At 52.0% G+C, this 25,752-nt stretch overlaps 2 protein-coding genes across 5 annotated transcripts in view; one reads left to right on the top strand and one right to left on the bottom strand.

Annotated features, from left to right (window-relative positions):
- DNAJA3 (DnaJ heat shock protein family (Hsp40) member A3) overlaps positions 1-16,715 on the top strand; it is a 30,922-nt gene extending 14,207 nt beyond the window's left edge. The window contains exons 4-12 of one of the 2 annotated variants that reach the window (XM_006054876.4): positions 528-728; positions 1,740-1,892; positions 6,741-6,888; positions 7,938-8,002; positions 9,434-9,562; positions 10,014-10,129; positions 10,877-10,974; positions 14,855-14,971; positions 15,535-16,715. In XM_006054876.4, coding sequence (XP_006054938.2) covers positions 528-728; positions 1,740-1,892; positions 6,741-6,888; positions 7,938-8,002; positions 9,434-9,562; positions 10,014-10,129; positions 10,877-10,974; positions 14,855-14,958 — 1,014 coding nt within the window. In that variant the 3' untranslated portion in view covers positions 14,959-14,971; positions 15,535-16,715. The remainder of the gene's footprint in view (positions 1-527; positions 729-1,739; positions 1,893-6,740; positions 6,889-7,937; positions 8,003-9,433; positions 9,563-10,013; positions 10,130-10,876; positions 10,975-14,854; positions 14,972-15,534) is intronic. The other variant, XM_006054877.4, reaches the window with a different exon arrangement.
- Positions 16,716-19,121: 2,406 nt separating this feature from the next.
- Positions 19,122-25,211, bottom strand: NMRAL1 (NmrA like redox sensor 1). 3 transcript variants are annotated; one of them, XM_025275716.3, is made up of 6 exons: positions 25,017-25,177; positions 24,778-24,851; positions 24,391-24,629; positions 21,755-22,004; positions 20,429-20,619; positions 19,122-19,410 (listed from the first exon to the last, which is right to left on the bottom strand). In XM_025275716.3, the coding sequence occupies exons 2-6, from the start codon at positions 24,815-24,817 to the stop codon at positions 19,231-19,233; spliced, it is 900 nt and encodes a 299-aa protein (XP_025131501.3). In that variant the 5' UTR covers positions 24,818-24,851; positions 25,017-25,177; the 3' UTR covers positions 19,122-19,230. The 3 variants fall into 3 exon arrangements, with proteins under 3 accessions (XP_025131501.3, XP_006054941.3, XP_025131502.3); XM_006054879.4 differs by having other exon boundaries at positions 24,980-25,053; XM_025275717.3 differs by lacking the exons at positions 19,122-19,410; positions 20,429-20,619 and adding an exon at positions 20,642-21,221 and having other exon boundaries at positions 24,778-25,211.
- Between the last annotated feature and the right edge of the window lie 541 nt (positions 25,212-25,752).

Here is a 25,752-nt window from a genome sequence, read left to right as displayed (position 1 = left end):
CCGTATTCCCAGTCCCAGTCACTGGGATTTTAGCTGGGTCTGGGACCTTCTTGTCAGATTAAACAGTTCCATGCCTGTTCAGTGACCTCCCCCTCATAGGGATGGTGGATGTTATAAAAGCAGAAACCACCACTGCCCTAGAGGAGTGTAAAATGTCATCTGAGAGCGAAGAGGGTGTGAAACAGCTGCTGAACAAGTGCAGAGTTAAATGAGAGCGGACCTCCTTCTCAGACTCAGCCGTGCTGAAGGGGAAGGGGATATGTAGGGTGTCGTGTATCAGCTGTGTGTGTGTGTGCATCCCCTGCCCTGCCTCCGACCATTTGAGGGTAAGTCACAGATGTGTTCTCTCTGTTCCTAAGCGCTTCTGTGCGTGCTCTAAGGGCAGGAGCATCATCTCCATAGCCTCAGTGCGCTTGACAGGATCAGGACGCTTAATGTCGATAGGCCGCCACCACCGTCTGTACTTGATGTCCATGCCCGGGGCCCCGGGGCCTCGGGGGCACTGACTGCCGGGCTCTTCTCGGCAGGTCCTGAGCGATGAAGTGAAGAGGAAGCAGTATGACACCTACGGCTCTGCTGGCTTCGATCCCGGGGCCGGCAGCTCAGGGCAGAGCTACTGGAAAGGCGGTCCCACGGTTGACCCAGAGGAGCTCTTCAGGAAGATCTTTGGGGAGTTCTCATCCTCCTCTTTTGGCGATTTTCAGAGTGTGTTCAATCAGCCTCAGGAGGTAAGCCCCTCATTTTGAAGAATTGTTCAAATTTCAGCTGCTAAGTGTGATTTTTTTAGTAGTTTCTGTTTCTCAAAGAAAAAGATAAAGCAGCTTAAATGGAGTGATTTGGAGGCAGCCATCTTTGTAGGAAGTGGTTCCAGTATTTGAAAAACCATTAATAATGTGTACATTCAGTTCTACTGTATTCTTAGTTGCTTAATCAGGGCAGCCCCATGGCTCTGAGAGTCTGTAGTTAGTGATTATTTTATGGAGAGCCTGTCTCGTTATTCTGGGAGACGCAGTCCATAGGGAGGCACTGCCAGTCCTGCCTCTTCCGTGTTTATGTCTTGTTTCAGGCATTATCAGAAGAGAACCCAAGGGTGGGGGGAAGTGTTTTATGATGTAAGTTATGATTGTGGATCATTTGAACTGTTAGGAACATGTGCAGATATTATCTGTGAACATTTTCAGTTTGTTGAAAAGCACATTTTCATTTACACAACAGGTATTATCTGTTGAAAATCGTGAGGAGTAGAGCAGAATCAGTTGAGTCCCATCTGTTCTTAACTTGACAGAGTACAAGTTAGAAAGTAAAAGTAACTAGGGGAACAGATGAATTGGTGGAGCCATGAATAGGATTTTTAGGACAGTGAAAATACTTTGCATGATTCTATGAGGAGGATGTTTGTTATTATACACTTGTTCAGACCCATAGAATATCCAGCACCAAGAGTGAACCCTAATGTAAACTGTGGGCTTTGGATGGTCATGCTGTGTCAGTGTAGGTTCATCCTTGATAAAAAAAAAAAAAAAATGTATCATTCTGGTGAGTGATGTTGATTACAGGGTAGGCAGGCTGTGCACGTGTGGGGGCAAAGGTGTGAGAGAAATCTCTACCTCCCTCTCCATTTTTTAAACTTAAAACTGCTTTAAAAAATAGAGTCTTTAAAAGAAACAGTAACTGTAATCTCCTAGCTAGCACTGTCCCTTACTTTCAGAGCGGTAACAGTGGTCCCTTGATTTCTCTAGTACATCATGGACTTGACGTTCAATCAAGCTGCCAAGGGCGTCAACAAGGAGTTCACCGTGAACATCACTGACACCTGTGAGCGGTGTGATGGCAAAGGGAACGAGCCCGGCACCAGAGTTCAGCACTGCCACTACTGCGGAGGCTCCGGCATGGTGAGCCTGGTGGGCCCTGCCTTCCCCCGGGGCTCCTGCCTCTGCCGCCTCCCTGTGCTTCCCCACCTCTCCTCTTCTCTGTGTGCCAGTGTACCTGGGGCTTTGAGAGCTCTTTAGTAGGTGGGACTCTGTGATCTAGAACCTTCTACATTGTCCCAGGAGTGCTCTGTACAGAAGGAGCAAGGAAATTCTGCTGTCTTCTCTGAAAATACATTTTGGGGTATGGTGGTAATTTAAAATTGGGGGAGGGGAACTTAAATTTTGCTTGAAGTGTAATCTTTTTTTCTTTTACTTTTTGGTAAGTTTTAGATGTAATTCACACTTGTAAGACTAGTGTGAATAAGCACTCCCTCATTCCTTTTACCAAGCCTCAGCAGTTGTTAACATTTTGTCCCATTTGGTTTGTCATTTATAGTGTATATTTTCTAAGAGCAAGAACATTCTTTGATGTAACCACAGTATGTTCTCAAGATCAGGAAATTTAATGTCCAAACAATATTGTTATCTGTACTTACTCAGAGTTTTTCATTTGTCCTTATAATGTTCTTTTTACCCCAGACTCAGGATGCCAGTCTAGGACCTTGCGTTGTGTTTGGTTGTCATATCTTTAGTCTCCTTTAATCAGTAACGATTTCTCAGTCTTTCTTTTATGACCTTGACATTTTTTAGGATTGCAGACCAACTGCTTTGTAGGATGTCCCTCAGTTGGGTCATCTATATTTCCTCATGATAAGATTCAGATTATGCATTTTTGGCAGAAACAGCACAGAGATGAAGTGCCCTTTGTGTGGATCATGTCAGGAGTCATGAAATGTCAGTTTGTCCCATGAGCGATGATGATTACATTTGATCCCAGTCAGTCAGTTAAGGAACTGTCCACCAGGTTTCTTCATTATAAAGTTATTATTTTTCCCTTTGAAATTAACAAGGAATTTGTGATTTACATTGACACTATATAAATGTCCTGTCCCATCAAACTTATACCCAGTACTTACAGCATCCATTAATCAGTCTTGCTTAAATCAGCTATTACTGTGACTTGGAAAATGGTGATTTTTCTGATTCCAATGTCCCTTCTCTGTTTTTTTTTGTTTTTTTTTTTTAATTAATTTATTTGGCTCTGCCGAGTTTTAGTTGCAACATGTGGAATCGAGTTCCCTGACCAAGGATCGATCCCGTGCCCCTCCATTGGGAGCACAGAGTCTTAGCCACTGGACCACCAGAGAAATCCCCTTTCTCCGTTTATTAATTGGCATTCTACTAAAAGGAAGAGCTTTCTTTTCTTCTCCATTTATTTATTCTTTCATTTGTATCAGTGTGAACTCACGGATTCTTATTTCATTCACTGAACCATCATCACTATTCCTCTGATGCACAAGCTGTCCCTGACTGTGCTTGTGGAAGTCTCTTCTGGCTGGCTCCTGTATTTTGGTGTGTCCCATCATTCTTTTGGCGCTTCTTTACTTTGTGTCCCAGCTTGCATACACTTTCCTAGCCACATCCTGGAACCAGCCATTTCTCCAGGGAGTCCTGATTCCTTTTAACTGTCTAGTAGGATTTAGGAACCAAGATCTGTGCTCCTGGTGTACTCATTGTATCTGGAGTGTCACTGCTTCCAAGTCCTCTCAGCTGACTGAGACAGGAAATAAGTGTGTGTGTGTGTGTGTGTGTGTGTGTGTGTGTGTGTGTATGAGTGCACATTCCTGGGTCAGGAAAATCCCCTGGAGGAGGGCATGGCAACCCGCTCCAGTATATTTGCCTGGAGAATCCCCATGGACAGAGGAGCCTGGCAGGCTACAGTCCATAGGGTCGCCGAATCAGACATGACTGAAGCGACTTAGAACATGCACACATGTGCACTTACAGACATATGTTCGATACCTATCTTGTCTTTCCATATTTTTCATGTGATAGAGTATATATATATACACGTGTGTACACTGATCCATCCATTTAACAAACCAGTGAGTGCAAACTGATAGTTCCACTTTCAGCCCAACACTGCAAGGCTTGTCTAGTCTTCTGCCTGCCTGTCCATATTTGAAACTAAATAATAAAGAGAGATTATTAATTTCTAACGAAGAGAAAGCTGGCTCGGTTACCCTGTATATTTACTCATTTGCTCAATCCTGTAACATACAAAAAGTAATTTGAGAACTGTCACTCATACCATTGCAAAAAGCAATCCTGCTTAACTGACATTTGGGTATATGGCCAAAATACTGTGCTCAGCTTACTCAGATCACTTCTTTTTCTCCCCCTTCACTGTGATTATATTATCTGCTTAAAATGCAGGTAGGTTTCCACTGACTATGTTTGTATTCCATTTATATGGTTTCTTTTTTTAAGGGGGTTGGGAGATTCTCTACTGCCCACCTTTAAAATAAAATCCTTGCCTACCTGCAATGCAGGAGACCTGGGTTCAATTCTTGAGTCAGGAAGATCCTCTGGAGAAGGAAATGGCAACCCACTCCGGTATTCTTACCTGGAGAATCTGATGGACAGAGGAGCCTGGCAGGTTACAGTCCATGGGATCACAAGAGTCGGATACAACTGAGTGACTAAACCACCGCCAAGTGTGTGTGGGGACACAGAAGTTGTCTTTGAGTGCATAGAAGAAAAGCATAAAAAAGGAAACAAGTCCCTGATAATCCCACGACTATTAGTGTTTTGATGTGTCTCCTGCCAGTTGTTGATGAGGAATATCATTTTTGTTTTATATTAACTAGTTTTTGAACATGTTGTACATGCAAATCATTGAAATTCAGTGGGTACAAATTGAAAACTGTGTACGATGAATCTCCCTCTCATTCTTGACTTTTACCCTTTGAATTCTACTCTCCAGAAGCATCCTGTCTTTCTAGATGCAAGCCTGTGTAGACATGTGTGTCTGTGTGCACCTTATTTTCATACCAAAGATAGAATACAACTGTTAGCCCCATCTGTACCTTGGTGGGTTTGTTTTGTTTCTAGTTCTCACTGTGTTTGGGAAATAGTCTATGTTTATAGCTGCCTCAGTTGTTCTGTGGCCATGGTATTCCTCCCTATGGATACATCCCCTTTTGTTCAGCCAGACCCCTGTTGCTGGATGCCTGGGTTCGCATCTTTTCGTTTTTTTTGGCTAAGCTGAACAGCTTGCAGGATCTTAGTCCCCAGATCAGGGATTGAACCCGAACCCTTGGCAGTGCGAGCAGAGCCCTAACCACTGGATCACCAGCTTTTGTCATTGATTTTAGTTGTATTTGTCTTTTGACTTTGGATGTATTTTTGCCTATTTGTATGTAGATTTCATCAGTTGAGAATCATAGTGAAATTTTTCCTATTTTTCATTTATTATAATGAAGGCATTTTTCCGTATCTTTGAGTACTTTTAAACATTCTCTTTGTTGGCTGAATAATAGTCCACTGATGAGGGCTTCCCTGGTGGTCCAGTGATTGAGACTCAGAGCTCCCAATGCGGGGGCCTGGGTTCGATCCCTGGTCAGGGAACTAGATCCCACATGCATCCACTAAAAATCCCACGTGCTGCAACTAAGACTGGGAGCAGCCAAATAAATAAATAAAAATAAGTTTCTTTAAAAAAAAAAAAAATAGTCCGCTGATGGGAGTCCGCAGTTACCTGTACACAATCTTATAGCTTAGTCTGAAAAAGTAAAATTGTGCCTGCTTTCCTCTAGAGGGCGTGCTTGGAGAGGATGAAGATTGTCGTGGCTACTGTTTTACCATCGGAGTCACTGCCTCTTGTTACAGATACTTTTTATTGATCCCAGTTCCTCTCACATCTGAGGTCCTTTCTCCAAGGTCCTGAATTGTTGTGACTTTCTTTTTTCATATTTCTTTGGTGAACATTGAGATAATACGGTAAAACTGAAGGGTGTCTATGTGCAGAGATATTTTTTCTTTAGCATTGAAACAAAAATATTAAAATGGAAATTGAGGTCTATGTACATTGGTCATGATGCATCATGAAGGTGAGAGGGAAAGGCATGTTGCAGAGTGAGAATGCAATACACTCTTGTAAAATTTTTACTTAAAAACTTCTTTATGGTGAGAAAGAGAGTGAGTGAGTCATGGGAAGAACACCTCAAACTGAGCTCCTATGAGCAGGTCACCCTGGGAGTCAAGGTGAGGGGGAGATTAATTTTTTATATATCTCTGTATCCTTTGGTTTGCTACAACAGCGTGTTGATAATTTACCCTCACCCCCTAAAAAATCCCAAGGATGTTGAGTTAAAGAAAATGGTAACTGAGTTCCATTGTCCAGTGAAGAGCTGATGGGAGTGGCCACAGACCATAAGGCTCCACTTGTGCAAGGGGCTGGGAGCTGAGGAGGCTCCTGGAGGACTGGGGTGAGGGTGGCTGCAAGAGGAGCCGCTTGCCTCCTTGCTTATGGGTATCTGTGACGAGGTGGGACTATTGGGGGCTGTGGGGGACAGAGGCCTGTGCTGCTCCTCCCTTGGGGCAGGCAGGGGCAGCTCTGGGTGGGAGTTGCTTCCAGTTGTCACTTCCCTCTTTCTTTCCCAGCTGTCCCTTTTGTAAAGGGAAGAGAGGGTTCTCTTTAAAGTGATTTGCTCGGCTCTGGGGGCTTGGGCACCTTCTGTAGAGAGGCACTGTCTCATTTTCCTGTCTCATATAATCAGGTTTGGTTCAGGATTCAGGAGGCAGTGTGCTCTAGGTCAGGTTAACAGTTTGAGCTCCTGCAGCTTGTCCTCAGGCAGTGTGTTGTAGCGCAGGCGCACACCACACATACGGGTTTTCGGTGAGACGTTTCTCATGCTCGTTGTGGTCCTAGGGCCTTGCTGTCAGGGTGCACTGGTGTCTAAGGGTCCCATTTTTTTGTCTTTGTAGGAAACCATAAACACAGGCCCTTTTGTGATGCGCTCCACGTGTCGGAGGTGTGGTGGCCGGGGCTCCATCATCACGTCTCCCTGTGTGGTGTGCAGAGGAGCAGGACAGGCTAAGCAGAAGAAGAAGGTGGTGATCCCCGTGCCTGCCGGTGGGTCTGGGCTCCTCCACACACGGGGGCTGGGAGCTGAGGCCATCTGCCCTTGTTTTTGGAGCCGAAACTCGAGGAGAAACCACAGTCTCCTGCGTTTTCGTCTGCACCAGTTACCCTTAAGATCTGTGCGTGTCATAGGGAAACGGCACCTCGCGTGCCTGCCCTGCTCCTGCAAGAAGCAGCTCCTCCACCTCTTTCTGTCCCAAGGCCAACGTTGTAGCCACTGCCCGCCCAGCTGGCCAAGCCACCCTCTGCCCCCAGGGCCAGCCTATGACCCCCACCCCCCACCCCAAACCAATCCTGTTCCTGGAGTGGTCTTTGCACAGGGTGGTCTGATCACGTCTCACACTGTTGAAGACTCTGTGGCGATTCTCGGGCCAAAAACTGACTTCCAGCCCCTCTTGGTCTCAGCCTCCTATCTTCTTAGGCTCCCCCTTGTTGCCTTGCTGCCTGCAGCTTCCTCATCCCCAGGGGAGCCTTCTGGAAGCATTTCCTTAGATGTTCCTTTGGAGCTGTGATCCTTTCCTTCTAAGCACTTATCTCTGTTTGTAGTGATAACGTGGTGTTGTTATTCAGCTAATAACTGTCTCCCCTGTGGGTGTGCTCAGTGGCATCCAACTCATTGCAGGGACCGTAGCCCGCCAGGCTCCTCTGTCCATAGGCTCTCCATGCAAGAATACTGCAGTTGGTTGCCATTTCCTTCTCCAGGGGACCTTCCCGACCCAGGGAGTGAACCTGCTTCTCCTGCATCTCCTGCGCTGGCAGGCGGATTCTTTAGTGCTGTGCCCCACTAGACTCTAAACTCACTGGGGTACTAGGTGGACCTGCTGGTAAACTTGAATAAGTGAATAGAAGGTGCTTTCATTTGGTTATCGATTACTATATGCCGCACCTTTGAAAAGTGACACTTTACTTGTTGCCGTATTGGGTGACTGTGTTGTTCCTTGTTAACAGGAAACAGGAAAGAGTAAGTGGGTGGGTTGTAAATAGATCCAGTGTAGAAAATGCCTTCAGACATTCCAAAATAATTGTTCTCTTGCTTACAGGAGTCGAGGATGGCCAGACTGTGAGGATGCCTGTAGGAAAACGAGAAATTTTCATCACATTCAGGGTAGGTGCTCTGTTTGCACGGCCTCTTTTGGGCCTTTGCTCTCGTGGAGAGGGTGCAGCCCAGGCTTCTTATGGGTGAGATGGGAGCTTCATGGAATGTGTCTGGCTGTTCAGGTTTCTAAGGCAAGTGGTGGCCACCTCAGGGGGGTGATTAAACATGTGTTACATCAAGCTTTTGTGCTAAATGTGGAGAGAACAAAGTTACCCCAAGGTGTTTACAAGTTGGCAACAAAGCACTCATAAAAATACAGAAAACATCTTTTATTTTTTATTGATGTATTGAATTGTTCATGGGGACAGTAGGTGCCAGAGCTACAGATTTACATGTGACGTGCAGGCAAAGTTTTCTGAGGCAAGGGTAACAGAGGAAGTGGCACCTCTGCCACTGATTCCACCAGGCATGTCCCTGAGGCGGTGCGGCAGGCGGAGGCAAGGTGTGTGCCAGCCTCGCCTACAACGGCGAGCACTACCAGCGGCCTGCTGCCTTCGGGAGGAGATGGCGAGGGGGCTGCACTGTGGGCACCTAGGAGCAGAAGCTGGAGACACACATGTTGTCGTGAGACACCCTGGTAGCTCTCGGTTACGGACAGGGAGTGAGCGGGTTGCAGGCCGAGGAATGAGGTCATCTGTGTAGTTTCAAACCACTCGAGGTGGTGCCATGTATTGTTTAGGGACATGTAGAAAAGGTAAACAGACGCTCCTAGGAAAGATGGAGACTAAATGTAGCGGCTGCTGCGGAGGGGTGAGCAGGAGGGGGAGAAGTCACCTGTGTCCTGGTCTTCTGTGACCTAAGCAGGGTTGTGTGTACAGCGTGTGCTAATTACTTGTGCTGATTTACATATGTGTGAAATATTTCATAGTTTAAAACAAAGACAAAAATAATGTAAAGGGTGAATCTTTAAGACTGAGAAATTGAAGAGAAAGGTCTCAGTCTGGAAGCCAGTCTATGAAGAAGGTTTGATATCGAATTCAGATTGTTCCCAGCTGATAGTAGAGAAGAAAAGAAGAAATCACTGGAAGACAAAGAATGTCTTTGAGATAAAAAAAAAACAGTGCTTATAAAATCAGAATCATTCCAGTGCTGCTAGTCTGACTTGAAGGTAGCTTGTACCAAAAGACTCTGGAAAGTAAACCCTTTCTTCCTTTGTAGACTGTATTAATCTGTGTCTCTAGTAAAGTAAGATTTTTATATTTTTTTAATTTTCAAAATTTAGTTTTATTTCCCTCAAGACTTGAATAGCTTCATCTGAGAGGACACTGTGGCATTGCAGTGAAGGAAGAAGCTGCCCTGTAACTCCCGGAGCCTGGGGGAGGTGGGCGCTTTGGTGAAAGTACGCTGTCTCCCTGGATGCTGCACGCTGAGCCGCGGCTGTGGTCTGCTCTCCAGAAGGACTTCTCTGAGTGTTGATAACCCTCCTTTGCTTGGCCATAGGTGCAGAAAAGCCCTGTGTTCCGGAGGGACGGCGCAGACATCCACTCGGACCTCTTTATCTCCATAGCTCAGGCCATCCTCGGGGGCACCGCCAGAACGCAGGGCCTGTACGAGACCATCAACGTGACGGTAAGAGTGCAAGCCCATTCTCACTGCTCTTTTCTTTCTAAAACGGAAAATGGCTGAAACCTGGGAACAACCTGGCGGAAGGCAGGAGGAGTGTGGGCCACACCTTGGGTGTGACTTGGCTGGGAAGCAGCTCCTGGGCCATGTCCATCCTGGTGGGCTTGGCAGCAGCTTCAGTGGCGCCCCAGGTTGGCTCTGCTTCCTCCCAGGTCCTACTCCCTGAGCTCCTTTCCTCCTGCTGTGGGCTCGCCACCCCAGACTCCTGGCCCCCAAGCCCGTCACAGGCTCTGCTCAGGGTGGACACAGCCTAGCCAGTTTCTGTGTGGTGTTTGGTGGGTTTTATCTAGAAACCTGAATGGAGTTCTTTTCGGGAGTAAGATGGTCTTCATGTCGTGAGATGTTTTCATTTGGGCAGCTGGAGGTGGAGGAAAACCTGAGGTTCCTTTCTTTATAGATCCCCCCTGGGACTCAGTCAGATCAGAAGATTCGGATGAGTGGGAAGGGCATCCCGCGGATTAACAGCTATGGCTATGGAGACCACTACATTCACATCAAGATCAGAGTTCCAAAGTAAGTGCCTCCTGGTGTGATGAGGCCCACCCACTCACTGCAGCTTCCAGCACCAGCAGGAGCCGGTCGAGGACTTCTCACCTGGCAGGCAGGTGCTGAGCCCGACCGCCCGGCCTGTGTGGCACTTCTGCTGTAAGCACTGAGGCTTAGGCAGGTTACTTCTCCCTCTAAGTCTGTCCTGCCCAGGTGCACCTTTTGAAAGCGGACGTGATAAAAAAGTTCGACCTCGCTGAGTTGCTGGGAGATGAAATGAATAACCCATAGGGAGCAGTTAGCTATTATTGCTGCTGTTGGTTTTATTATTATCACTCTCGGGTCGCCCTCCATCTGAGAGATGATCTAGAACCAGCTGGCGGCAGGTATCGTGTCTGGCCTTCAGGAGAAAAGTCCTAGGGGGAGCTGTGGACATCTGGAGCAGGGCTTGCCAACTCCTCTCAGTGGGCTGGGTTTCCAGCACTCTCTTTAATTAGATAATTTCCTACACACACACTTGTAACAGCTTTTCATCCCTCTGGTAAACTGTTTACCATGGCCACAGTGGCAGTTGTTTAGAACAACTCAGGGTAGTTGAAGAGGCTTACTTTACAGAAGCTTTAAGGGTGTGGGCTCTTGGGTTCAGGGTGTGCCCAGTGCCTGGGTCGAGGGTCCTGCCTTTCCCACATGCTGCATGGGGACCAGCCACGTCCACATCCTTTTGAAGAGCTGCCCAGAGGAGCCGCTTGGATACTGACTGCGCTCGGTCCACAGGAGACTGACAAGCCGGCAGCAGAGCCTGATCCTGAGCTACGCCGAGGACGAGACCGACGTGGAGGGGACAGTGAACGGCGTCACCAACACAAGCACTGGTGAGACAGCCCTGCGGCCCGTGGGAGCCCCTCAGTACCTGGGAGGGCAGATGGTTTGGAAACATGTTGGGGTTTCCACTGGGGAATCTTCCTGGAGTCTCCAGAGGGCCCAGTAGTAAGAGAGGGGCTGAGTGTTGGGCAGAGTGGCACGGGACCGCCACACTCTGGGGAAAGCTGGCCAGCAGGGCCCCCCGCTCTGGCCCTCATCCTCTGTGTACGTGCTGCTGGCCGAGGTCAGTAAGTTCTCTGACGCTTCCCTCCAGGGAGCATCTCTGTGTTTTAGGGCTGCTCTCCTGAGTTCTAGCCTTGGTTCTGCCACTTGCCCTGTGACCTTGGGCTCATTCCTGCATGAGATCTTCCACCAGCTAGATTCTTCCACCTCATTCCTGCATAAGATCTTTCACCAGCTAGATTCTTCTAGCTCTAGCTTGTAGCCACTAAAGGAGAAGATGCATGTCTTCCTCGCCCAGGCGGCTTCCCCTGGATTTCAGAGTGTCCTGTAAACAGCAGCTGCTACAGGCTTAACAACCCCAGATCTGCCTGTGTGCAGCAGGTCTAAACTCTGAGCTTCTAGGGCCGTGAACAAACAAAACGCCTTGTTTACTCTGAGCTTAAACATCTATAGAGTGCAGTTAAATATTGGTGATTGGTGAGTAGCCATGTTCCCCCAACTCTGACCACAGGCAGAAGCTTTGGCTACAGGCACCTTGGCTACAGCCCTCGTCCCTCTGGATGGGGGTGCTCTGCTGGGATGGGGTGCTCTGCTGGGATGGGGTGTTATGCCGAGGAAATGCTGTTCCCTGTCGGTTGGGCCTCCTTCTGGGCTGGGACAGGCCATGCTGAGGGTGAGTTGGCTTCTGTTGCCCAATGTGTTGGCTCCTGGTTGCATCACTTTGTTTTTGTCTGGGTCCGGAATTTTCTCTCACCTTCTCGGAACTTGAATGGTATTAGATTAGTGTACAGTCAGAGCAGGTGATCAGAGCTGAGGGTGGGGTCTTGGTCTGGGGGCCCTGGGGCAGGGCTGGGGGTCCTAGTGGCAGCAGCCTTTGCTTGGAGTTGGCCAAGCTCCCCTAAATCCAGGGGACCAAGTCCTCTGTGAAAAAACAGCTGCTGCAGATTCTATCTGTGGCCAACTGGGCATAAAGTGGGCACTTACTGTAGTGGTTTGGTTCATAGACGTTTTCATATTTTCTTGTTACTATCCCTTGGACTAAAAAGAAGTGGGGATGATTCTTCCACATAACTCTACTTATGCACCCCTAGGTTTTTTTCCTGAGTCCCAAACATTCCCACAGTCACAGAGCATGCGAGATTTGCTCTGCAACCAGCTTTCAGCCATGCGCCCCTCCCCCAGGGGAACTCAAGGTCTTCCTGTCTGAGCTCTGAGTGAGACCCTGGGCCTTGTTCACCGTTTGCATGTCGGGTATTATCCACCAGTTGTTATCAAGCCCCTTCCTGAGAGCTCAGATTGGGAGTTGGTCCTGCAATCAGCTTCTGAGTAACGTCCATGGTTCTCATCCTGTTATCTCATTCCCTCTCCCCTCGTTCAGCCGAGATTTATTGGGAGGCTCTTAGGTGCCAGACACTTTGCCAGTTCTTCGTTTTAAATTTCTATTGACATAATTTTGCTGAATATATCATAATGTTAACATATGTGTTGCATGTGTTTGTGAAGAGTTCATAAAGTGAAATGAGTGTCCTGAATTATTTTTTTTTTCCACTCACTTCCATTGTCATTTCAGAATTGTATTCAGTGGGAAATTTGGCTCCCAGATATAATTCTTTAAATGGCTTTTAAGAATCTTAGCACTGGAATGCACTGTCGGTCAGTCCGCAGCCTAGGTGTGGTTAAGCCTCTTGTTACTGTGAAGAAAGTTCCTTTTGCCGTCCACGTGTGAGGACACACCGGTGCACACAACGACCTTTCCCGACGTCTGTACTAAGGTGCATCCTGCTTACTCAGTAGAGCCTGAATCTCTGCTGTTAAAGTTACACTGGAAGCAGTTGCCTGCAGGCATCAGTGGTTCTTGGGCTAGCGTATCACTTAATAGCCCCCAAGGGCCCGTGGAGATAGTCACTGCAGATGCAGACTGATTCCTGGGTGTCTTTGCTTTCACCACGGGAAAGGTATCGGGAAGGCATTTAGAAAAGTTACCATTATGTAGGAAAACAACCTAAACGTTTTTGGTGGGTTTAGTATCACTTGTTTATTTTTGTTCTCTGTAGCCCCTGCTGAAAACCTTAATAATGGCTGACCCTGGCTTCATTCCCAGTCTGAGAAGCAGAAAAACCGCAGCGAGCTGGGGGCCTGGGGCACTCTGAGGTTACCGAGTGACCTTTTGGGTTTAGAGACAGCATGGCTCGTTGTTTGTGCTTGTGGGTTGTCATTAACTCCTGTGACGACCCCTGTACGTCCATTTAGCTGTCGTGCAGGAACCTCTTCCAGAGCTTGGATCCACCTGCAGTATCTTCTCTGATGAGCTGACGCCATTGACTGTTGAGCCTCTTTATTTAGGCAGGGTGGAGGCAAGAGGAAGATGAGGAAAAAGACATTTTAGTGGAACAAGAGGCGCTGTGCTGGCTCTGAGCGTGTAGTCAGCTCAGGTAGTCAGACTGTGCGTGTAGACCCCGCACCTCTGCCTGTAGGGTGGGTCCGGTCCTCAGACGTCACCCTGGAGTCCTGTTGGCTTCTGTTTCTCGCACTGATGGTCACCAAGCATTTACCATGTGCTCAGAAGCGATGACCAGAGAGACGGGGTCCCTGCCCCGCCCAGCTTACAGTGTGAGCGGGGAGGCCAGCAGGCACTGAACCCCCAAGTAAGTGCCAGACTTGCTTATGACACTAGGAGCTTGTACCTGTGGAGGAAAAGGTGGTGCAGATTCATGGAATGAGCTTACCTGGCTATTCATCACCTTTTAAAGAGCCATGGATTACCTTCCCCACCTCTTCTGGAGGCCTGCCGCCCAAAGCTGTGGGCGTCTCACCGACAAAGACGTCTCAGACTGAGATCCTGGGGACATGGGCATTTTGTCCCCTCTACACACTGTCCTTGACATACATCCCCCCGCACGTTGACATGCACTGATTCTCCTGGCACAATGAAAAACATTGAGTCCAGTCCAGCTCATAGGGCGTCGGTCCTCTTGCCTTGTGACATGTTTGTGCAGAGGGGCTCTCACGGCCCCTCTGGAATCAGAAGGGCGGCCTCCCCATCTTGGGGCATTTGGAGCCAGGTGCTTGCCCGGTGACACGCGGGGCCCTTGGCTGCCCCATCCCAGATGAGCAGTGCACATGTCCTGGGGTCCCGGGTGCCCTGGAGATGGTCCATGCGCACTGGCCGGGTGTGGAAGCTGGTTGGTGGCTCTCGGCACATGCTCTTCACCTTCTCAGAGCCTGGGCTTTGGTGTCTGACTGCTTGGGTCTGAACTCGGACCTCCTGCTCGCTTATTTGCTCTGCCTTTTAGTCATGCCACCTAACCCCTTTGTGCCTCTGGTTTTTGTTTCTTTCATCTGGAATTTACCTGTAAGGTTATCATAAGGATTGAATGAAGTATGGACGCCATTTAGCCTGGCCTGGAAGGCATCGGCGCTGGCTGTTTTTCTGTTATGGTTCTTAAGGTGGGACAGCTGCCTGTTGTCCCTTTCTGTTCCTTGTTTTCCTCTCGAGGGCCAGTGACTTGGGAGCAGTTGGGATGCTCTAAGTGCTGAGTCATCTGATGAACGGGCCAACCCTGGACAGCCTGATACGGCCACCTCTCCTCTCGGGGTGGCGCTTGGTGGCTCTTGGAGCACAAGCCCTGGGTGGCCAGGCGGGGCCTGGGGTGGGCTGTGAGGAGATCTGCACCCTTGACCCCAGTTCTCTCTGCTGTTTATGCCCAGGTGGCAGCACCATGGATAGCTCCGCGGGAGGCAAGGCTAGGCCTGAGGCTGGGGAGGACAAGGAGGGATTCCTTTCCAAACTTAAGAGAATGTTTACCTCCTGATATCCCAGCCGAGGTAGGAAAACCCCTGAGGTTCCTCCCCTTCATGCCCCTCTGAACTAATGAATCCCTGTTTTCCCTCATTTTAGCCAGTATCATCCCCCCACCCCCAGAGGTGAAGAGGTTCCCATCCCAGGCGTGGTGTGAGCCCAGCCTCAGCCCAAGGGGAGCTGGCCGGTAGTGAAGGGCTGAGCCACTCCTGGAGCCCCTCAGCCCTCCTTCCACCAGCTCCCGGGGGCACTGCATCCCGCTGTGGTGGGAACCAGGTTGCCCATAGTCACAGAGGGCAGGTCACAGCAGAGCCAGGCCTAGAACTCAGATCTCCCCAGCCCCGCCCCGTCCTGCCTGGGACGTCTAGGGCAGTGTCAGCTTTAGTGTGGGGTGGGGCGGGGCAGTGACCGGAGTCCTGCTTGCTCAGCATGGTGTCTCGGGACTCACCTTTCACTTGTGCTGGTCCCTGATATCGGGGGCTTCTTCCCAGGGACCGCAGAAGTTCACCCAGGGACCGCAGAAGTTAACCAGCAGGGCGTGTCCTTCCTGCGAGGCTAGTGAACTATACCCATTTGTGTCTTGGCTCAGGAAAACGGTCCACCGGGAACTAGGCAGGGAGCAGCAGCATCTCCTCGTGGCCAGGGCACCTTGGACGCAGGAGGATTCCCCACGGCAGCACTGAGCCCCTGCCTGCAGAGGCCTCCGGACCACCTTGGCAACAGTGAACTCACGTGACCACGCAGCTCTTCACGGAAGGTCACTGCGGACGGGACAGACCCTGGGCAGTCAGGCATGGCCGGCCTCAGGGCTGGTAGTTTCCTGTCTGTGGGTAGGTAACTTCGCCTCTTCAGGCTCTGGCAAAGTCAGACGGCTGGACACTTCCTGCAGAGCTGAAACTCTTAATTTGGAACTGAATGTGGTTAAAGAATTAAAGGCCATGCTTACAGCTTGAAAATGAAGCCTTAAGCTGCACCGAGTTGTGACGTGATTGATTTCCCTCTCAACAAACCTCCGGGACGTTCCAGAATGAGTCTTTCCTGACAGGTTGTCCTTTCCGGGAACCTGGGGCACACACCCTGCTGGTGTCACCCACCCTTCAGCTGGAGTTGGTTTTAATTCCCAAAGGTACTGAGCAGCTGGGACCTGGGGGCCTGGGGGGCCTGGGGTGACGCCTAGAGGACAGTCCCTGCAGAGGCCACTCTTGATCACATGGGCTGTGATCTCCGTCAGGACGGACAGGGTGGCCCTGTCCCTCGACAGTTGAGTTGTGTTGTTCTAAGGCACGCATGAGTGGGGCTCCTGCCCTTCTGCTGGACCACAGCCGGCGTGGCCTGGGGCTGACTGAGGGCCTCTCAACCCCAGCCCTGCCCCGCTGCTATCAGGGCCTTGGGTCTCACCACTCACTACTGACTTGTTTTCAGACGTGTGTTTAAATTATTCAGTGCTGAGAATCATTGTCTTTTCCCATACGAGTGTTTGTTCAGAGGAGAGCGCAATCTCAGCAATCGAAGGTTCTCCAGCATCCAGCCAGACCAAGCACCATTTCCCAGCCTTGGCTCCTGGGACGTGCAGGTTCCCCTGTGTTTCCAGATCCCCCCGCTGTGGCAAGACAGGCTAATGGAGAACCCTTCTGATTAGTGTCCTTTCTGTTTTCCCCCCCATAATTTACTAAAATAAAGCATCTGCTAGTGTCTGCTCTAAGAATGTAAAGTGATTCTGTATCAATGTAAATAAGATTATCTACTGCAAAGAGATATTTAAAACCTGAATTGTGGTCATCTCTTCTTTGAAAGAGTTCGGACAGGTCTCTGCAGGTGGCCCAGCAGTGGGTGCTCACCTGCCCGTCAGGCCACCCCACGTCTGCTGGCCTTCCTGGGGGTGGCCGGAGGTGGCTTTCCTCAGCATCAACCCCACCGTGGGACAGGTGTCTCTCTGACAGGCACGGACCCTCCCAACCTGAAGCAAGGAGCTTATCCTGCAGTGATGTGCTGATCTGAACGAACGTTCTAGGATTCAGCGTGTAGCTTTTACTCTGGGAGCCCGCTCCTCAAAACACCTGTGGTGTGGCCTCCTTAGGTCCCTAAGCGTCACCACCACCATCACTAGATACTTTTTGTTTCCTCCATTGTTCTCAGAGGAATATTAAGGTATTTTGTGTGTATTGCGGTCTTCATCTGGGCTATGGTGGCTGGAGTGGGCCCCAAGCACATGACTCTGCCTTGCCCCGGAGTTCTGGGCTGAGCAGGCTGTAGTGGAGGGGGGGTGGGCACTTGCTGGATTGGGTGAAGACGCTGGGAAGACCTGGTGGGCAAGAAGGAGGCTCAGCGACTTCCTGCCAGTCTCCAAACTCTTCCTCCGTTGAACAGAAGTTTGCCAAGCACCTGCTGTGGACTCAGCATGGGTCCACAGCATGGGTCCACCTGGGCAGGATCTGAGACCCCAGGGTACGGTGGTGGAGGGCTCGATCACGTTTCTCTTGGCACCTCAGGTCTTCTTCCTAAAGAAGTCAGCCAAAGCCATGTTTTTTGAAACTAGCAGTCTAGTCTTGGAAAGGGGAAAGTGGATTTTCTTTCCAGTGAGACATCTTCACGGCTGTGCCAAGGCATTCTTCCCTCCGATGGTCAGAAGGTGGCGGGGCAGCATCTGGAGGTTCGGGTCCCCCTCGAGGCCTGGCTGCACTAGGTTTGGCTCATTCCCACAGCTGGCTCCTGAGATCTGTCTCCCGACCCCTCTGCAGCCTGAGGTGGGGCTGGAGCATGAGCTGAGCCATTTAGAAACACAAGAGAGTGTCCCTAGGCCACTGGGCCTTTGTGGCTGGGAGGCGAGCACTTGCTGAAGTGCTGGAAGGAGGGCGGACAGGGGAAGGCACTGGAGGCTTGTGAGGCCTGACCACAAGGGGCCCGGGAAGTTAGACGCTGCCTCTCCCCAGTTCCCCCATGTAGTCTTCACAGCAGCCCGGCCAGGGGGCACCAAGTGAGCAACCCACCCCAAGAGGCCTGGTGAAACGGCCAGCACCAACCGGAGCCTGCCCTCAGCTCCCTGCAGCTTGCCCTGGAGCCGGCGTGGTGGGCTCTCCCCAGGCTTGGTGCCGACCAAGGGCCACTCCTGGATCCCGATATCATGAGTCAGGGTTCCAGCAGGTGAGTCTCCCCTCCAGAGGGCCCGGGGCACTTGGGCATCACAGGGCTGGACATGGATGACCTGTTGGGTTCTCCTGCTGATACGGGTGGGCTTGGAAGCCCATGTCATCACGTCTGCTCCCTCCTACCCTCCTGGGAGGCTGCTCCCTCAGGCTGTCCCTGTGCCCCTGAAGTAGGCCCTCCAGTGTTCATCCCCCCCTGCTCTCTGCAGCCTGATGTCGGTCTGAAGTCGTCCTGCACACTGGTATCTGGCTCTCCTGCTAAACCAGACTCAAGACACGGCGCATAACTTTCCTGGTTAACACTGTATTTAGGGTCCAGCACACTGGATAAGTTGTTGAAGAAGTGCTTATGAATCAACAGGTCGAATGAATTTGGCAGCCCTGCTATCCTTTCAGTGCCTCTGCAGGTCCCAAGGCCAGAGCAGGGTAGAGACCGCAGTGGATGTCCCGCAAGCCCACAGAGACACCAGTCTCCCTGCCGGCTGTGTCCTCCAGGCCTTCGCTTCTCTTCTCTATAGTGAGCGGGAGAGGGAAGCAGTCCAAATGCCTGGGGGGCTCTGCCCACCGAGCAGGGTTGGGTGGTCACATCCCTGGTTTCCCATCCCTGCCCGTGCTGTGGACAGCATCACCTCTTCTCCACAGTGCTAAGTTCTCGTGCCCTGGGGTCCACAGCTCTCTTCACATCCCTTCAGGGGTTTCTTTCTTACCAGCATGTTTTGAGATCACATCTCGAGGCTGCTGCACCCGGGGGCCCAGGAGGCAGGTGAAGGGAGAGGAAGAAGGGGCTGGTCTTCCCACCCTGAAACTCAGAAGGAACACAGAGATGCCCGGATGTTCTGGGGTGGAAGAGTGCGTGCAAGGGTGTCAGACGTCGTCCCTGGCTGCAGGGCCGGGGGCAGGGGGTGCTCTTGGCCCCCCACACTTGGCTGGGCACTTGACGCTTCCTATTGGAATTTTCATGGCCTTGGTGCCCTAGCATCTGCCACCACAACCCCAAACCATGAAACAAAGCGCTTTTCTTTTGGAAGCCATCTGTGAGAACAATGGCCTTTATTTAAAAAATAAACTTTCTTGTAACACAAGAGAGGGTCACTGTGACCGCACCCCCAGTCCCCCCAGACGGGGTTGAGAGGTGGGCAGGGTCACAGCCCTGCGAAGTCCTCTTTGTGCTGCTCTAGCCACTGGTCCAGTGTCCTGGCCTTGGGGTTGAGCTTCAGGGTCAGTGCGATGTTGCGGTCGGGTTTCAGGGCATAGAAACGGAACATGTCGGCCAGATCCCGGGCGCCAGGGAAGCCAAGCTTCTCGTAGTCCTCAGGGCTTGTCTGCAAGCAGAGGGGCGTCGGTACCTCAGTTCCTACTCTGTCCCCCTGAATTCATCTGAAAACCGTTGATACTAAAAAGATGAAACTTCAAAAACCACTGTTTCAGGGCAATTTATATCCAGTTCTTCCAAGATCACGAGGTGCAAACATCTCAGTCCCTTCTATATCAGGACTCTGCTTTTGTCACTTTCTTGCTCAAAACACCAAAGCTGTTCCCCTTTCTTGACCAAACTGAACCTTAACTCCTTGGCTCCCAAACCCTCCATGACTGCCTCAGGCTTTCGTTGTTTAGATAATAATATACAGCCCTTTAGTGCACGTTTTGTAGAACATTCATTGTGCCAAGGGAGCGTCTACATCATTATTCCGTTCATTCTTCACAGCAGCCCGAGGACAGGATACGCTCCGTACACTCACTTTACAGATGAAGAAACCGAGGCAGAGAGGGGCCAGGGGCTAGGCCTCTGGTCACACACAGGTGGGTGTTAAGGGCTGGGAGCAAAATCTGAGCCCAAAACGTGTCTTTCCCTGGTCTCTCCCCTCTTTACTGCTCTGCTTGCGTCTGGGGGGCTCTGTGGGTGGTTTCTTTCATTTAATGACTCTGAGTATCCCAGACTCTCAAAATGATTAGAAACAACAAACCCAGGGGTCTGGACAGGACAGGGTAGGTGAGGGAAGGAGGGGACTGTGCCAGGCCAAGAAAAGGGGCCGGATGGGGCCTACTGCAGCCTCCATCCCCTCCGCCAAGCAGTCCAAAACACTCCGTGCTCTCCCTCCTTGCTTTGGCCCCTGCTGGGCCCTCTTCCTGGAGCCCTTTCTTGCCACTTGGCCCTCTGCCAGAGCCAGACATCTCACTCGGCAGCCACACTTCACTCCTGAGGACAGCACAACGTCAGCATTCTCTGAGGATGAACTTGGCTTTGTGATGCTCAGAGCGTGGGGCAGCCCAGGATGCCACTCCCCTGCTACTTGCAAAGCCCCTTGGATGGGGCTACCGCGTTCCCGCCAGGCCTCTCACCTTGGCATTGCGCACCGCCTTGCCCGTGTGCTTGGTGAGCAGGGCGGCGTACTCCTCCACCGTGTGCCTGCAGGTGCTGAGCCCGATGTTCCTGCCAACGTACTCCTCTGGTGTCTTTAGCAAGCTGAGCACCACGGGACCCAGGTCGGCCACGGACATGCCGTCTATGGGCACGTCACCCATGGGCAAGCCTGGGAGGGGGAGAGGGATGTGCTGGCCTGTGTCTCTTGAGGGGTCGGTCTCCACCAGCTGGTTGGCCCACAGGTCAGCACCTGGCCTAACTCAGACACTTCAGGGTCAGCAGCAGAACTGAGTCAGGAAACGGGACACGACAGAGCTCTGCCGCTGGCAGGCCGTTCAAATCCTGGGAGCCGGGCCGGGGAGAACTCCAGGCCTGCCAACCCGTCAGGCCTGAGACCGCAACAAGCAGAAGGAGAGCAAGGGGCTTTGAAAGGCGCTCTGCCCAAGAATGGGTGCAAACCCCAGTTCCTGACATGGACTCCCACAGAGGGTGCTCCAAACGCCAGAAAGAAAGCTCGGGTGGCCAAGGCCGGGGCCGAGCCCAGAGCAACGTGGTGGGTGGGTGCTGATAAACGTGTTAATGAGTGACTCTACCGGCCGCGGTGTGGCTTTCGGGAGGGAGCAGCAGAGCTCTGTCTAGATGAGGCACCTGGAGCCCTCAGACCCTGCCTGTGAAGTTTCCACGGCTGCCCATTCAGACCACCCAGGAGCCTGTGGGGATGAACTCCAGCTCAGTGATGGGACACAGGTGACTTGATGATGGCCCTGCAAACTGTAAAGGGTGGTGTTGGGGTGCCAGGCCCAGACTCTGCCCAAGGGAGAGTGAGCAGGGATCACGCAGAGGTGAGGAGCCAGGGGAGGGTGCTGACCCCTCCGCTCTGCCTGCCGAGCCTCCTGCACTGCCCCGCCGGCGGCAGGACACAGGTCGGACACGGTGCCCTCCAAGCTGCTTGCAGATTTGGAGACAGGCACTGAGAAGAAAGTGCTTTCCTACCCCTGGGAAATCTACAACTGGACCTAGCCCTCCAAACCCTCTCCTCACTGATGAAGCAGAAACAAGAACCACGCTTGTTTCTGCAAAGCTCTCGGACAGACACAGCACAGCGTTCCCACACTGGACAGATCTTCCCTGGGGAAGTCTGGGCCATGCCCGTCTCATGGGACAGGACACGGATGCTCAACAGGGTCATGGGTCTATTGTGAGAGGGCCAGGGCTCAGACCCGGAGCCCTCGGAGGACAAGCCCGCTCTCTGGGCCACCGTGGCTCTGCATGGTGCCAGGAGATGCCCGAGGGAGCACACTCACTCAGCAAGTAGCTCCTTCCATCCGGGGCTTTCTGGGGCAGGAAGTAGGAGAGGAGGTTCTCAAAATAGCAGGGCAGCCGCACAGTGGTCATGGGGACGCCGATGTCCCGGAAATACTCCTCCACCTCCCCTTTGCCGTCAAAGTGTCCCGCTGTCAGCCTCCCCGCTGTTAGCTTCTTGATGTTCTCCAGGCCGCTGTAGACCACGTAGCGCAGGCCCAGGCGCTTGGCCAGATCGGCCAGCAGCTTTCCCTGGCGGGCGGGCGGGCGGGAAAGGAGAAGCCACAAAGCTCAGAGGAAGGCTCTGTGGCCAGAGGCCACTGTGCCAAGAGCCACAGGCCACTAACCCCTCTGATAAGGTTCCCTCTTTCCTGTGCAGCTCCCACAACATCACATCCTCTACCTCAGGATTATAAGCCTCCCGCCAGCCACACAGCCTTAGCGCCCCTTCTCCAGATCATCCAGGTTGTCCCACCTTCCAGGGTACTGGGCTGAAGTCCACCATGTGCCACCTTGGAGAAGGCACACAGAGGCTTCCCGTCTCTGCCTGTGCTCAGACAGCATCTTGTCCCCGTGCTGTGCAGTCTTCCTTGGAGAGCCCCAGCCGTCCCCTACGGAAGCGCTATGGCTCAGCTGTTCAGCACACAAAACACGCCACCTGGGATCCAGACTGGCTCTGCAGCGCCCTGGCTGTGCCTTCCAGGACAAAGGGTCTAATTGCTCTGGCCTCATCGGTTAAATGGGGACAGACCACCTGCTGCACAAGGCTGTGTACGGTGCTGGATGGTGGCCTCCCAAGAGATATGTCCACCTCCCATCCACCAGAACCTGGGAATGTCACATCGTTTGGGAAAGGGTCTCCAAAGATATTTTTTAAGTTAAAAAACTTGAGATCATCCTGGATTACCCTGGTGGGCCCTCAACCCAATGACAAGTTGTCCTTATGAGAGATGGAAGAGGAGACAGGGAGAAGAGGAAAGGCTGCGTGAAGACAGAGGCAGAGCCCAGAGTGATGTGACCACATGGAGAGGCACCACCACCAGACTAGAAGAGGCAAGCCTCCAGACAGGGCAGGGCCAACACCTTGCTGTTGGACTCCTGGACTTCAGAGCTGGGAGAGAATGAATTCCTGTTGTTTTAAGCCACCTGGCTTGTGGTCATTTGTCATGGGGCAGGCGGTCAGGTTGATGGGATCTGCATGAACCAGAAAAGCTGTCTTTGTCCACTCTCTGAGATGGGCTTCCAGGTAAGACAGCAACTGAAGGCTCAAGGTTAAAAACGAAGAGACCAGGGGTCCAGTCCAGGTTCCCTTTATGGACCAAAGTGGTCCAGTAAAGCTCCCCTTTACGTGGGAGGAAACACAGACGAGCTCAGGGAAGTCACGTCCACAGCCAAGGCGGTGGGGAGCTGTGGACGGGGCAGGACTGAAAGCTGATGGCCAGGGGTCTCAGCCCTGGAACCCTGGCTGCACCAGTCATACCTTCTACAAATACCCAAGCGCCTGCTATGTGACAGGCCCACTGCAAGTGTCTCCACGTTCCAGGAGATTTTAAAAAGATGCATGTTTGTCTCACATCCCTCCCACAGCAGCCTGGGCTCAACAGCCACCGACCAAAGAGAAGCTGGGTGGAAAACAGAATAAAGAGAAACGTGAAACATCTAAAAGGGACCTGGCAGATTTGGGGAATGACGGTGATGTGTTATACTTTGTTGTTGTTGTTCAGTCGCCAAGCTGTGTCTGACTCTTTGTGACCCCATGAACTGCAGCACGCCAGGCTTCCCTGTCCCTCACCATATTTTGATTAGAATGTTAGTTCCATGCGTATGTGTGCTGTGTGTGTGCTAAGTGGCTTCAACTGGGTCCCACTCTTTGCGACCCTGTAGACTGTAGCCCTCCAGTCTCTTCTGTCCGTGGGATTCTCCAGGCAAGAATACTGGAGTGGGTTGCCATGCCCTCCTCCAGGGGATCTTCCTGACTCAGGGACTGAACCCATGTCTCTTATGTGTGCTGCATTGGCAGGTGGGTTCTTTACCACTAGCGCCACCCGGGAAGTCAGTTATATGGGTATATTTATCTTCAAAGTTCATCAAATTGTACAATTAAAATGTGTACCTTTTAAGAAAATTATGGGTCAGCAGAGTTGTTAAGAAAAATGTGAAGTCACTGGATGACATAAAGCAGACTGTGCTTGCCTGGGCCTGGGGAGGGGAGAAGGGGAGGGGAGAATGGGGAGGGGAGAATGGGGAGGGGAGAATGGGGAGGGGAGAATGGGGAGGGGCTGCCACCAGCTATGGTGTTTTCCTTTGGGGGTGATGAAATGTTCTGGAATTACTAGTGGTGATGGCGGCACAACTTTGCGAACATGTGAAAAAACACTGAACTGTACACTTCAAAAGGGTGAACAGTATGGTGATACCTTAAGTCATTGGATGAAGAAGCCACCTCCTGCCCTTATCAAAGTCTAGGAGGGCTGCATGGAAGAGGGGAAAGGCTGCAGTGTCCGTCGTCACAGGCAGGGGGCAGCCCCTCTCTGACAAGTCAGAGCTGCCCTGCAAGGGCCAGCAGAGAGACCTGGGAGCTCTTTGAAGATGCCTGGCTCCTGCCCTGGCCTCCTGACGCCCAGCGGCCTGGCCTCACCTGCTTGACCTCCTGCTCCTGGCTGCAGTTCTCCCAGTAGTTGGTCACAATGAAGGTGGCGTGAGCCCCGCTCAGGGCCAGCTCCATGCTGGCCTCGTCATCCTGGTCTCCCTGCACTACCTCTGCACCTTGCAGCCTCAGCTGCTTCGCTGCCCTCTGCCCAGGGTCCCGGGTCACCACTCGGACCCTAAATGTCCCATCTTCCAGGAGTGTCCGGGCCACTGAGCCTCCCTGGGCACCTGCGGAGAATCAGAAAGACCTGCAGGGTGGAACCTGCATGGGAGGCCTGCCCAGGGTGGCGCCCCTAGCGCTGGGGGGCGGGGCCGGCCGGACCCCCGGGCTGTCCTGGGTAAGGGGTCCAGCGCCTCCTCTTGGGGTTTCGCTTACCTGTGGCTCCAAACACCACCACCAGCTTCTTGTCCGCCATGTGAGCGGGAGCGGAAGGTGTGGTCCCGAGAAGTCTAGGGGCAGTGAGAGGCGCAGAGTGGGCGAAAGGGCGCGCGCGTCGCGTAGGCCCCAGGGGGCGGTCCGGCCGGGAAATACAGGGACTCCGCCACCCTCGTCCTCTCGGACTGACTCCGGGTCCTACCCGCAACCCTTTCCCGGGCCCTCCAGACCAGCTGTACCTCCCAGTGGAGGTCTAGGTGTGAAACGGTCCGGGAACTGGGGACCCGTGGGGCTGCAGCCGAGTCCACGGCGGAGGGGGGAATGCAACCCTACATGTGGCGCCGACCCTCGCCCTCAGCTCCAGTGGCAACCTGGCAAAGCCATGCTTTCCCAGACACCCTGCATGAAGGGATCCCAGGCTGGGTAGCTTCCGAATCCTCGCCGTCCGGGCCCTCACTGCGCGAAGCGGACACGCCACCCCTCTCCGCAGGCACAGATGGTTCGTCCCGACTCGGGCGAACTCGGCCGAAGGTCTGGAGACGCCGGCCCGAAGCCTACGTAAACCGAATTTGCGTAAATCGGGTCTGACCGAAATGCACTTGCAGAGGAGGACTGCATAGGCGAATGCTGGTGGTGACGGCTGCGCCAAGCAAAAACGAGTAACTAAATAATTTTTATTTTGCATTAACATCTGATCTTTGAGATATGGGTGTCGCCCAAAGACAAATCTATATTCGTGACTCTTAACACCCAAGGCTCTGTCTCAGTTCTTGTATGCCTGATTCATACTTGAGGTTGCTACTACTTGCCCGGGTTTGAATTCTTTTCAACAGAAAAGATCTCTCTCTCTCTTCTCTCTTTCTATTTTTTTTTTTTTTTGGCCACGCCCCAAGGCATGTGGGATAGTTCCCCGACCAAGAATGGAACAGGTGTCCCCCTGCAGTGGAAGGAAAGAGTCCTAACTACTGGACAACC

Source organism: Bubalus bubalis, chromosome 24 (genome assembly GCF_019923935.1).
Source record: "Bubalus bubalis isolate 160015118507 breed Murrah chromosome 24, NDDB_SH_1, whole genome shotgun sequence".
Classification (NCBI taxonomy): Eukaryota; Metazoa; Chordata; class Mammalia; order Artiodactyla; family Bovidae; genus Bubalus; species Bubalus bubalis.
Note: the sequence above shows the minus strand (reverse complement) of the source record. Positions and strands in the feature narration are given on the sequence as shown.

Bases quoted from the DNA above. Each gene is read 5' to 3' on its own strand.
- NMRAL1 (XM_025275716.3), bottom strand. From the start codon at position 24,817: ATGGCGGACAAGAAGCTGGTGGTGGTGTTTGGAGCCACAG. The intron at 24,630-24,777 runs GTAAGCGAAACC...GATTCTCCGCAG, and splicing joins GGTGGTGTTTGGAGCCACAG to GTGCCCAGGGAGGCTCAGTG. The intron at 20,620-21,754 runs GTGAGTGTGCTC...TCCCCCTCCCAG, and splicing joins TGGAAGGAGCTACTTGCTGA to GCTTGCCCATGGGTGACGTG.